Consider the following 13200-nt stretch of genomic DNA (forward strand, 5'->3'; position numbering starts at 1 on the left):
CACATGCAAGATGAGGACACTCAGAGGGGAAAATACTGCCATTTTAAACGAGATTCATTTTTAACAAGGTCATAAAACACTCAATTTCTGCCTCTTCTATCCAATTTTGGATAGCTACTGCCTACCGTTTTGGCACAAGGCTAAAAGATGATTGAAATAGTGAACGCTGAAGTGTTGATTTGCAGCTTCGCACAAAATTATTGAAAGAACGGGGTTACCATGGTAACACGGACTTACTGGTGGTGGGTGTGAATGAAGCACTGCGGTTGGTTGCCTGGCTGACGGCAGGGGGAGGAGGAGGCATGGTGGGCGGAGTCGATCTGGGTTGGGTCTTGACATCAGCAGGTGAATCTGGCATCGTTCCAACCTTCTGTTCCGTGCTACCTGAAAGAACACAGTGACCAGGTGAGAGGGAGGACTGTCTTACAGCTCTCCTCTCTATCGGACATTCAGCTCCGCACATCCTGGGGTCTAGGACTACAGCTTTTTTTTTTGGACATGATTGTTCAAAATTCTAATTAAACAAGAAAGATTATCTTGTTTATTTGCTGTTTTTTTGGACGATTTAGCACCAGGAACACCTGGTGGGGCTTAACTGGGTTCAATGCTTTGGTGTAATGGGTGCAATGCATTGTCTCGGTCTGCCTTTAAATCCACCACTATATGTCATTATTTATGCATTGCATTTATTCATTTAGCAGATGGTGTCATCTAATACGACTTAAAATTGATTCATGCAATATGGCGAGGTGAACGGCAGTATGGATAAAAAATGGACTGACACTATGAAAACAAAGCAGCATTGTGTAAAACTACATACATTAAATGGCACAGTGAAGCAGGAGCTGTAGCCCATTACAGCTCTACTCAGGGTTAAACAGTCTGTCAGGTGTGGATTTAATTAACATTATTATATATAATTACATAATTAACATTTAATATTGTTTGTCTTTAACTTTGATTCACAATTAGATGCAGTTCCGCAATCGCCAACATACACATAGAGAATAACAGTGTGTTTCCCATTCCAAAAGCAAAACTCATATTGATTTCTGTGTCAAAGTTAAGGACAAATCTGTACTGAATCCAGGCCACAGTCTCTCAGTACAGAATATGAGCAGTTAGCTGCTTCAGAGGGTTGGGGGGGAGAAGTAGGCGAGAGATGGAGAGTGCGGAGCTGAAGGTAAACACAAATATCTCTTCTCTTGGAAACATCCAGTAACACCTGCTGTCCCGCTCAGCTGCTGCTGCTGACGGAGCCCCACCCCCCAAACTCACCCCCCCACCCAGCGTCCTCTGCTGTGTTTCCCCGCCCGCCTGTCCCCTCTCGCCCCCCCCCCCCCCCCCCTTACGGACAGCCGCTTGACGGTCAGTGACAAGTGCAGCTGGATCTGCCACTGTCCATCACTCGCGGCCGTCTCCACGAACCTGCGCAGACCTCTGGCCCGGACCAAACAAGGAAAGCTCCACAGGGCCCCCACGGTCAGGTGCCTCTGCCTTTCCTGGAGCCCAACGGCCGGGCGTCCCGTCGCTGCCCGAGTCGCGCGCGGATTGGTGGGGGGGGGACACGGTGGGACACACAGGGCTCTCACGCATCACGCCGCCCCCTTTAATACCCTATCAGCTGCTGTCCTTTTTTTAAAATGATAAGTAAAGCGTGCATATGGATCACTGCAGGAAGTGCTTCGAATTGCTCGCCTTTTCCGCAGCTATCCCTCGGCTTTGAAATTGGCTTTGTTTTCTTCACCGTCGTTTGTAATGGATGTTATGATTGTGTTCGCAACGCTGGGTTCCGTTGCATTCATGTTGTTTAGTTAAGAGTGACAGGGGCGCTAGAAAACAATGTCTGTGGAGTTTAGTGCCGACTGCTCACTCATTTGAGCTTACTCTTGCATCCATAAGGCCAACAACAAGAGTCATCAATAGCAATGTTTTTTCCACAAAAGAAAGAAACTAATTAATTGTAATAATAAGTACAGGCAAATGTTTACATTTTACAGTGATGGTCTTTAATTCTATTAAAAACCAATCCCTTTAGCAGCTTGCAGAGTTGTCTGTTTTGCCCATTTACTAACTTCCTGGGAATACCTAACGGGTTTCTCAAATGCGTTATGTGACATGGTAAATTTAATGGAAATGATGGGGCGTTATTTTTTCAAGCATTTCTGCAGAAGTTGTCGTTGGGGTAGGGAAACGTCTCACAAGTGTCTGGTCTGTCTGCTGGGAGCTCCTTGTGTTATGCTTGCAGTGTTAACCTTGCAGTGTTGCACTCCACAAAGTTAAACGCTCTGTGCTGAGAATTCAGTGTTGCAGGGGAAGTGGCATAGACTTGGCTGACCCTGACTGAGCTCCTTCAGCTACAGCTTGGCAGACTGATGACTTTCACAGAGACACCACGGGTAGCTTTACAGTGAGTGTGACCCTGTAGCAGGAGTCAATATCCTGCAAAGAAGACTGAGTGTGGGTTGGTGGGGGGGGGGGATCTGGCCATCAGAATCATACAAATGCAACCGCCAGCCAACAGACCCAAACTACCATTCCCACCCCCCATAAGACAATCCTAGGGAAAACACCTCACCTTGGCTGGATGGTTATTACCCAGAATGTCAAAGTCACATGAAAACACATTGCGCAACAACGTCTACAGGCAAACAACCATGATTGTGATTCAGTTCTGTACAGTGAATATATCCTATTCATTTGTCTATGGCTATAAGCAGAATCAGGAAACTTCTCTGAAAGAAAACACAGCCAAAACTCCAAATGTGACACTGAATCTCCCATACATGTGTTCAAGTCTTCATAATCTCTCTGGACAAAAACAACCAGGGTCACTGCCAAACCAAAAATACTGAAATGGAAGACTTTGCCCCGAAGGTTGGTCATACAGCTGGCCAGCACATTGCCCACCCACTACATCTCTCAACCTGCATTTTGTATCCTGATGAAAACTGTCATTTCAGGATGAATAATATCTTTTCCTTCTGGCACAATAGGAACTTGGGAAACCATGGGTAGAACTTACTAGACTTGGATTGCACTTATTGTTTTAGTGTTTGTAAACTGACCCTGAAAAAAATAAATGTAAGATTTTGAAATTCTGTATGTTTTCAAGGCTGCATTACTAGTTGCCGTCGACGTGTTTGCATAACCTTGTGTATTCTATTAGTCAAGGATACCACAAAATTTTCATTTGAATTAAATGCGCAAAACCAAACAGAAATTGAATACATGCTACATAAATCCATGAAGGAGATTACCAAATTCAGATTTGAAGTTGATATCGAATGGGTTGCCGGGACGCTCGTCCAGTTAAGGCTCTGTTTTAGAGCACGGATGAGTCCCACGGTCTGGTTTTGAATCTGGGCCATGCAGGTCCGCCTGCTGAGCTGCACATGTAGGGGCTTCCTCCAGCTCATGTATGTATGAGGCCAGCTTGCTAACTTGCTAACAGCAGCTGACATCATATGCTTTGGAGGAAAACACGTTTGTGCTCTCCAATTATGTCAGGGCATCATAATACCAGAATGTTTGGGACATTAATGTTGTGTAAATGAAAGAAGTCATATTTTGTATGTTTCTGATCTGTCGGACAGATGTTTAGGGGGTTTTTCTTCATTATGGTGAGAATTCTCATCAATTGTAGAGATTTTGTGTGGGCTTACAATTTTGGTAAGCCTAAGGTATAGCCTGTGTCTCTGGCTGATTTTTCTCAACCTCATAATGGCTTCCTAGACCTTCATTGGCACAAATCTGGTCCTCATGTTGATAAAAGGCAATAAAAAGCACATATATAAAGTACATATATGTGTGTTTGAGTGTGTGTGTATCTGCACGTTTCCGTGTATGTGTGCATTCCTGTGTGTGTGAGCATAAAAAAGACTGACTGTGTCCCTTCTCACATTTATTTCCGGTCCAGGGAGATAGAATGGGCGGTGCTCCGAAAGAAAAGATCATGCTTCACCTCCCTGAGATAAAAGCAGCATCTTCCAGATAAGCCACCCACCCACCACACAGGTAAGGCCTCCATTCCTGTAAACATTCCTGTTGACTATCAGCGACACAACAGTTGGGCAGCAATATCCGCGGCTTTTTTTAAAGGAAACACAGCACAGCAAATACACTGCTGAGCGAAGCAGAAAATGTACACGTATACTCTGTACAGCACGACCGTAGAAACCTCTCTTTGTCACCGTGTTTATACGGCTTTATATCTTGAGCTACTTTCGTTTCTTGAATCCACATGCGGCTGTGTGCTTCTTTAAGAAAGTGATATTTCGCAACGTCCTTAGCACCGTGTTCTCTGCGAATCAGTCAAGCACATCGTTCCACTGCCGCTGAAAAAAAGAGAACATTCGTACGGGTAAACATAACAAAGTGTTGATACTATTCCGACAAAAATAGCCGGGCCCTCCGCGTACTCCTGACCTCCATACTCGCTCCGTGGCCAAAAGCGGCCGACTACTCTCCTTTTACACGGGCCGCCTGTGTCCTGTCAGAGCAGATGACATATAAGGCTGGCCTGTCTGCACTGGGTCATGCAGTAATCATGTCGGTGGGAGCCATCAGCGCTGGAAACGAGCTGAAGGGCGCGCGGATAAATGGGCTCCAAACAACTGCTGCCATCTGGCAAAAGAGGCATTATTTATAAACACATCTTATGCGTTCTGTGCACGCCGCCGCACAGCACATTCACGCTAACGCGGGACGCCATAGACGTGTAATTACAGATTCATTACGGACGAATGTTGTTATGGCTTTTGTTTTATTTCGGTTTATTTACCTCTGTTTGTGAAAGCAAGACAAGTAAAGCGCCGTGAGTTCACGCTCGGGAGAAAATGCGTTTTCCCACATTTTGTATTATATTGCTTAAACTAAAATCTGTTTCAGAATGCTTAATATGAATGATATGAAAAGCCAGGAGGATCGCTCTCTCGCTGACTGACAGGGTGGACCTCTTGCAAAAAGGGCTTTTGTTAGCTAGTACTGGAGACTGCATTGCCACTGTGTGCCATCCAGTGTAGGAGCACTAGCAGTAGCCTTGGCCTGATATTTAGGGTCAAGACTACAGAAGGTCAAGAGAGATGAAGGCACTCCAAAAATAGACCTTTTTCTTATGATAAAAATGTATTTGACATCTTGTGTTTATGGATTCACTTCATGGCGTGTTTTATGCAATGTAAGGTCGTGTTTTTTTCTGATATAAGAAGACATTTCTGAACTGGATACCAGATGGAAAATCACTAGAAGTGCTGAAGAAATATAATAATCCTGTAATAAGAAACAGTTTCTTGCGAGCACATCATTGCCACATCGAGGGAGTGAAAAGCACTGGCCACTGGAGCCCTGCCTAGGATTACAAACAGCTGTTTAATCTGACCAGCTAAAGGACAGGGAGGGACACGGCACTGGATTTCACTTTAATACATTAGAAAGTCTGCAGTGGCCACACACCATCTGTGGCCATCTGTGCTCCTATTGTGCTGAAGGACAGGAAGACCTGCGCCGAACAGGAGAGAGAGAGAGAGAGAAAGAGAGTGAGAAAGAGAAAGAGAGAGTCAAAGAGGTATTAATGCCAGCTGGGGCCTATTCCCAGGGCTGGCCCGGGATGGCCGCATCGACACACGCTTGTCTCTGAGCCTCGTACCCACTCTGAAGAGCCTCAGGTCACACACGCTAACACCGCGTGCTTCTTATGGATGTGCTCAAGCTAATATCATTCAGAAATCACAGAGCGGATTTCCTCCCAAGCCTAACTTACAGCACGTTTCCCCTGTCTCTTCGAGCGTCCGCTCGTCTCCCTTTTACCTTCTAACAGAAGGACGATGAACAACCAGATTTCAGAACATGAAACTGAATGTGTTTTTGATACAACTACTGTCAAATTTGTAAGACTTGCTGAACAACTCTATGTTTGTAACTTTGTGTATTGCCGAAATCCTTGAGAACCGCATCATGGTTCTTGAAACGTTCTTCGTTCCACAAGCCAGTTTCCAAATTTAAATTTATGAGAGGAAAAGCCTCAATCTCTGATGTCTGAAAGGGCATATTTTTCAGTTTGTAATTCTGCTGCTATTTCTGATGCCTTTCTAGCTTTAAAGTCATTTCGCTTTCCCCCAAAGCCCCAAGTACTGAGGGAACAATCACGTAATAACAACCTTGCAAACCATCAGATGCTGGAGAGCGATTGTGCTTTCTTCAGAGAGCCCATGCCTTGGGTTCACATGGCCACTCGTTTGCACGGCTGCTCTGCATAGGAGTAACCAAGACTCAGACACAATGAGACCCCCCGGAGACCATGTGACGCAGGCTCTCTGTTCCCCATTCCCTGGCCCTGTCTCTCCCTCTCCAGATGGGCTCTGGTGCTCTGCTGTGATCACACCCCTCTCTGTCTCTCTCTCTCTCTCTCTCTCTCTGTAATTCCCCCAGTCTCCAGGAATGCTGTTGTTTTTAATTTCTCCCAGCTGCTCTGGCTCTGTGCCCGCCCGCCTGCCTGTCCACATCTGCTCCCCATCAGCCCATGGTGGAGTCCACACAAACACAGCCCTCGCTTCAAAACACAGGGATTAGTGCTCTCTGCCTCCGCTCTGGGATCCGCAAACCGCCCACGCAAATTCCCCCCGTCAACCTTCACAGCCCTCTGCACGACCCCCACCAGGTGAACTTCTCCCCGCGCCCCCTGTGCCCGCCCCCCCCCCCCCCCACCACCCTGCGTGTGCACCGAGGCAGTGCAGCTCAACGGGCTTGTGAATCCCACATTGTAGGTTTGATTCCCAGATGGGTCACTGCTGCTGCTGATTCCTTAGTGGGACTATATCAGAGCTCTCCAGCCCTGTTCCTGGAGATGTAACGTCCTGTAGGTTTTCTGTCCGACCCTAACAAAGCACACCTCATTCAACAGCTAGAGATCTGCTATGGATGCTAATTGGTAGAATCAGGTGTGCCAACTTAGGGTTGAAATGGAAACCTACAGGACGGTAGATCTCCAGGGACAGGGTTGGGTAGCCTTGGACTATTTGCAAAAGGACGTGAAGCTCTGTGACTGGCTCTAAGACCAGCAAAAAATGAGCCTGTGCGTGGACAGAGTGGGCGGAGCGTTCAGTGCACCGTGGAAGATGAAAATGATGACATACTTGTTCATGGCTGATGTGTCAGCCGGAAAAACAGTTGCCTTTTTGATTTTGAATTAGAACATTTCAGCATGCAGGCAGACTTGTCATCTGCAAAGAAAAGCACCACATTCAAATATTGTAAAACTTTGCCTTAAAAAAATAATAAAAGACCAGTTGGAAATTGTGAATGGAATTCAAAATGTCTGAGCAGCATCGTAACAGTTAGAAAAAAAAATCCAGTATTAGTACCAACGTCTTTCTTCTGGTTAAGGCGATTGGAAGGACTGGAAAAAATAACTGAAGCCCTGCTGGGTAACAGACACCCACCTATCCTACTTCTGATGTAATCCAGGCTTCAGGTCTTCTTCAGCTGTTTAAACTGCCGAGTCTTCACATTTACTAATGACAGGGTGGAAGAGAGGTCTGGAGAATGTGGAGCAGTACAAGTTTCAAAGCCGGCCCCTCCTCTCCTCGCAAAAGAATCACTGAGATACTACACAGACATCAGCCCCTTAAGAAATATGTTAAGCAGGAGCAAACGCTGGGATATTTTCACAGAATGGTTTTTTTTTTTTTTTTTTTTTTTTTTTTTTTTTTTAAACTGCGACCTGAACGGAACCAAAAGACGAGCTGGGCTGTGTGTCGGACAGTCAACGAGGGACAGTTTTCTGAGGAAGGGCAAGTTACTCGAAAGTGCTTCGGGATGACATGGCAGACCAGCTGCAGCTGGAGAGAGCGCTTGGCAAGACTGTTCAGAGCCCCTACAGATGGATAGCAGACCTAACCCTGACCTACATCCAGGAACAGGAGCGTTCCTGCCTGATTAGCAGAAGAATAGGCTGCTGGGTGGTGTGGCTGGCTGTCTCCGATTCAGATGGGAAGCCCTCTGCCAGCATCACATGAGGCCGGCCCATTTGAGCAGACTGTGGAGACAGTTGTCTGACAGACTGCCAGGGAGCCGGAGAAACACCACACAGCCCAAACACAGAACAGAACGGAGCGCACAAACTGCGCATTACCCCCCCCCCCCCCCCCCCTCCCCGCGGGACTGTCTCTTTCAGGCCATATAAAAATACTGCAACGATGATTGGAGGAGTGAGATTTAGAGTTACATTTTTTATGGTGTTTTTCTCGCTCGCTCTTGCTTTTTTCACCCGGTATCCCCGCCGTGAGAGTCACAGCTCGATCCCCAGTCGATGTCTCACGCAGGGCTTGCCCCCGCCACCGCCTCGCATAATGACTCGCTGCCTAACTGCAGCCGGATGAACAAAGTGGAGCCGATTCCCCCTCCAGCATGCTCATGATTTTCTTTTCTGCATGCTCGCCACATCAGCCCGTCCCCGTTGCTAATACCATTGGATCGAGTCACAGGAATTTTCAGTGTCTTGAACCAGTCCACGCTGTCCTGTGAGGGTCTTGGCAGTGAAGTGGTTACATTTGATACATCACTACTTAAAAGACCAGGGAAAACTTCCTTTTCAGATTCCTCCAGTAAATGCTAATGGCGCCCAGATGTTTTGTAGAGATGTTTCCCCTGGTTCCTGTTCCCTCTTTCCCTGCCTTTCTTCCCCATCGCCCACTCCTCTCCCCCCCCCCCACCCCTTCACCCCTATCCCTCTCCAGTCTCTAACCCCTGGCTGTTCCTAAATAAAGGAAAGTATTTGTGACATTCTGCTATGCGTTGCCGTGCCAAGAACAACTCCCAACTCAGGCTCATCTGGAGTGTGTTAGGACAGCACTGGGTACAGCACTACTGGCCTAGACATAGAGACAAGTGTATGACCACTCAGGGATCTGATACATGTGCACATACACACACACACACACACACACACACAGAATCACACACCAGCAAGGGCACACAACCCAACCTGTGTCAACAGGTACTGTAGGCTTCAGACACACAAACAGCAGCTGCTTGTTTCAGCTGCTGTGCACACAAAATGAATGTCTTGGTCTTGGCCGTGCAGATTGAGGCCCTATCTGCACTGTGCCTCTCAGTGGTGAATATTGTTTTTCGCTGGCGAAGTGGTATGATCAAGAGCAATATACAAGGCTGTGTACCGAGTAAGCCCAAGCCAAGTGTACTTGCTGGAATCTGAAGTCTTGATTCTGGAGGAGCATATGGTGGCATGCTCGAATGCTTCCCGTTCTCCAGGCGACACTTCTTTGTTTTGCCTCTCAGATTGTGTCTTTGTCCTCTTGCCTCTGTTACTGCCTCGCTGCTGTTAATATTAAGACCGTTCCACGGGGGAATGCACGGTGTGGAGCTCCTGCCAGTCTTCCAGCCTGCTCAAAGACTCCTGTAAAGAGCTCGCACCTGAACATCAATAACTGTCATCTCTGCCACCTGGGGCCCGGCAGCACCGTGGGCACAGAGCCGTTTCTGGCACATCTGCCACTGCCGTAGGAAAGGAGGATGGGGGGGGGGGGAGGGAGGGGGGGCGGCACGGAGCACGACGAAGGAGGAAAACACAAAAACGCTGAGAGCTGGCAGGAAGGGGGAGCCTTCCCTGAATCCCCTGTGTGATTCCTAGCTTGGCTCCTACAAGGAGACGCAGACGTGCTCCTGCCAGCTGAGAGGTTCGCCGCAGGGTTCGAAAAAAAATATTTAGCACGCAAGATATCATTTCAATTTCTTTTTTTTTCGAAAGTGAAGTCATAGTTCAAACAAATACAAAAATGTGACATAATGACGTGCCTTGACAGGGTGTCATTTTGTTGCTCATTGAGTTAATGGATATTACTGATCTTTTTAAAAGCCTGTATACAATACAGGCTGCATAGGCTGTATACAATAGTAGCAGCCTTGCTTTCCCTAAACAGTCACACTGTGTAAAAAACAGAGCCAAAAATTACCCTTGATCAGATTCTGTTTATTCTGTGCTCCTACACAAATAAGCTAGACTATCAAAACACCTGCAGCTCCACCGAACACCAATTACCTCATCAAGCTTTTAATTACTCTGTTAATTGCGTACAGGCAGCGTGAGGGGCGGCTAGGGAATAAGGAGCAGGGCCCTTCTGAGGACCCGCCTTGACAGTCCTGACAAACAAAGAGGAGCGAGTGCCAATAACAACTCTGCTCAGGCAGCTGGAAAAAAAACAGCCCGGCCACATCACCACCCACCGTCTGCCACTGTACTTCCTGCCATGACATCCGGTCATACACACACACACACACACACACATGCACATGCACACGGACACATACACACCCACGCACGCACACACACTCACACATGCACACGCACACGGACACATACACACCCACACACGCACACGCACTCACACTCACACACACTCACACAGACACACACACACACACGCACACACACACACACACGGCAACGGACACAGACACAAGCACACACACGTACGCACACACACACACACTCATGCATGCATACACACACACAACAGCATTACCTTTCATACTTGTGACCAATAAGAAAGGAATAATGGCTTCTGAGTCTGTTGACAAGTGGATAAGGTTAGCTTTATCACAGGAAGGCTGGGTGGGCGTGGGAATATTCCATACATGAATGTGCGTGTAAGTCATTGTCCCAGAGGGAAGTCTTGAAACAGTCCACAGTGGTCTGTCTGTCTAAAAACACCAAAGACAAACATCCCCTTATCTGAACAGAATCTAAAATGCATGAGAAACATTCAATCCCCCCCCCACAACTTGCCTTGGTTTGTTTTACTGCCATAAATGATTTACCCAGATCCCCACTCTCTTTCCTTTTCACTCCATCTCGCAGCTCCTCTCTCTCTTTCTCTCCCTCTTTCTCTCTCTCTCCCTCCCTCCCTCCCTCCCCCTCTCTGGGAGCTGCTGCCGTGTTTGGATGAGGAGGCGTATCCAGGAAACAGTGGCAGGGCCTGACTTCCTGTGTGACAGGTGTGTGTCGGGCTCTGACAGCTGCTGCCTGTGAGGCGCTGGCTCTGGCCAGGCCAGCTGCAGCCCAGCGCTCCCTCTCCTTTTCTCTGATCCTGACGTCACCCCGCGCTCCCTGATGTATGGCACACAAAGGCCTGGGCGCCCTTCCTGTGTTAACTCCTGCCTTTTACATGGAGTGATGTGGGGCTGGAATATGGGCTGGAAAGGCTGATCCTAAGGCCAAACCTGAGGGGAAGACAGCACCTGAACACAGAGCTTCTAGCCCTCCGAAACAGCACACATCAGTGTGAACAAATGACACAAAGTGCAGATTAATATGCTCAGTACATGGACATTAATCAGGCAATATCTGTCCATCTTAAAGCCAGATGAGGACTCTATAAAAAAAGCATACATCCCATCTTATCTCTTTATCTGTAAGCTGTTTTATTTAAGCTGTTAAAGGGCTGCTCTACTCTTGCACTGTCTACACAACTGCTTTATTCCTTCAAATTACCTCTTGCCCGTTGGGTTTGTTTTGTCAGATATTTTGCTCAATCCACATAATTGCTGCTGTAACAGCTCTCCTTAGATGGTCGGCGTACGATAGGAGTCTTACTTTTCAGTCCTTCCTCAGGTATCGTACCTTCCCTATGCTTCCCTGTCCTCCTTATGCAGAAGCTTAGCAGGTTCCCCCAACTGAACCCCAATGCAGCCACAAGCCAGAAACAGAAGCTTAAGAAATAAATTAATACAAACCCCTGTGAGATATCAAAAGGATGCCTTAAAGCCACTACCAAATTTTCAAAAGCACACATCCTGTTTTCTTAAAAAGAGAGAACGTGCGATTAACGGGGTAATCATTCTCACTGATAGACTAATTAAAGCGATCTGGTGGTAGTATTGCCCATGGCTTTGATAGGGAGGGGGCTGAAGGATGTAGAGTCGAGTGATGGACACCTCGGTTAGGCCACCTCTCCGTCAGCTGTGGCCATTCACGGCTCGCCGTTTCTATCCTCTTTCTCCTGGTTCAGTGACCTAATCTCTGCCTCTTTCCCTCAAGCAGTCTTTTGTAGATCCCGTCTTAACATGTCACTGCTGATCCCACACACGCACACACACACACACGCACACATACACAGAAACACACACACACACACTCTCACTCGCTCACCTTGTCCTCTCCCCCCACCGATTTGCCTGCTCCCCTTCAATCTGTTTACTGCGTATCACTTAAACAGATGCATGATTGTTCTCAAACAAGCCTCCACTGGTTCTGTAGGTGCATCTTTGTCACACAGTCACACAGCATCTTTGCCCAGTGCTTCCCAGTCTTTTTTAAAGTCTGAAACTGTCAAGTTAAGGACTCTGACGTGCGCGGTTGTGTGAAATCAACACTAATTTTCCTGAAGGACCACATGCTTTTCCTCAGGCTAATTTTTTTACAACCACAGATGAAATCACTTTTTAAAATCATTTTGTAATGTATTCTATGTGCATGTATGCAGTATCCTCTGGATACAACCAACAGCTTGGGAGCAACACCTTTGCAGGAGAGAGGGAGACACAGTGCTGTGCCACAGATTGTCTATCTGCAGTAACCGGCTAGAACAACAGTGCTTGGATGAAACCCATTTAAATGATGAAACAGTCCTGTCGCGGGGCCTTCTGTTTCCAGGAGATAAGGAGCTTTTAATTTCGCCAGTGCGTGGAAAGCCTGTCTTCACATTCAGCCTCGCAATCCTCGACTCTGCCCAGAGCTTTTTAGATGCCTTTAAACTCATTGTGAAGAAGGCTCCAATACTTAATAACTTTAGCTTCATCTCACAAAGTCGGCGTCCCTCTCTTTGATAACCGGCTGGCCACGGAGCACAAAGCTGAGTGGGCCGGTTCCTCTGGCGGGGAGAGGCGCAAGCGGGGGAGAAACTCATTATATCAATGTGGGGAGCGATGATATGAAGTTCCCCAGAGTTTGATTAAATCCACCACCAGCAGGGATTATGGCAGTTGTTTTATTACGGGAGTCTCTGATCCTCAGATCGTCTCAACTTTGGGGAAGACGCGCTCTCTCCGTCGCCTGCCTGCTCTCCGAGGCAACACGGCCCGTTCGGCGGCGTTACAATAAAGAAGTCAGCGATTCGATGGCTTTTGTGTCAGGAATTATCATTTTTCACAGATAGTAACGTGGGCTTGATGCAAACAAATGGA

General features: G+C 47.3%; 1 protein-coding gene across 8 annotated transcripts in view; it reads right to left on the bottom strand.

The window, feature by feature from the left end:
• The window catches only part of LOC118215003 (protein CBFA2T3-like), a 46585-nt gene that overhangs the window by 19352 nt on the left and 14033 nt on the right, over positions 1–13200 (bottom strand). For all 8 annotated transcript variants that reach the window (XR_004762749.1, XM_035395333.1, XM_035395337.1 and 5 more), the window contains one exon: positions 238–384. Coding sequence is in view for 7 of the 8 variants with exons in the window: in XM_035395333.1 (XP_035251224.1) it covers positions 238–384 (147 nt within the window). In the remaining variant the exon portion in view is untranslated. The remainder of the gene's footprint in view (positions 1–237; positions 385–13200) is intronic.

This window comes from Anguilla anguilla, chromosome 16 (assembly GCF_013347855.1).
Source record: "Anguilla anguilla isolate fAngAng1 chromosome 16, fAngAng1.pri, whole genome shotgun sequence".
Classification (NCBI taxonomy): domain Eukaryota; kingdom Metazoa; phylum Chordata; class Actinopteri; order Anguilliformes; family Anguillidae; genus Anguilla; species Anguilla anguilla.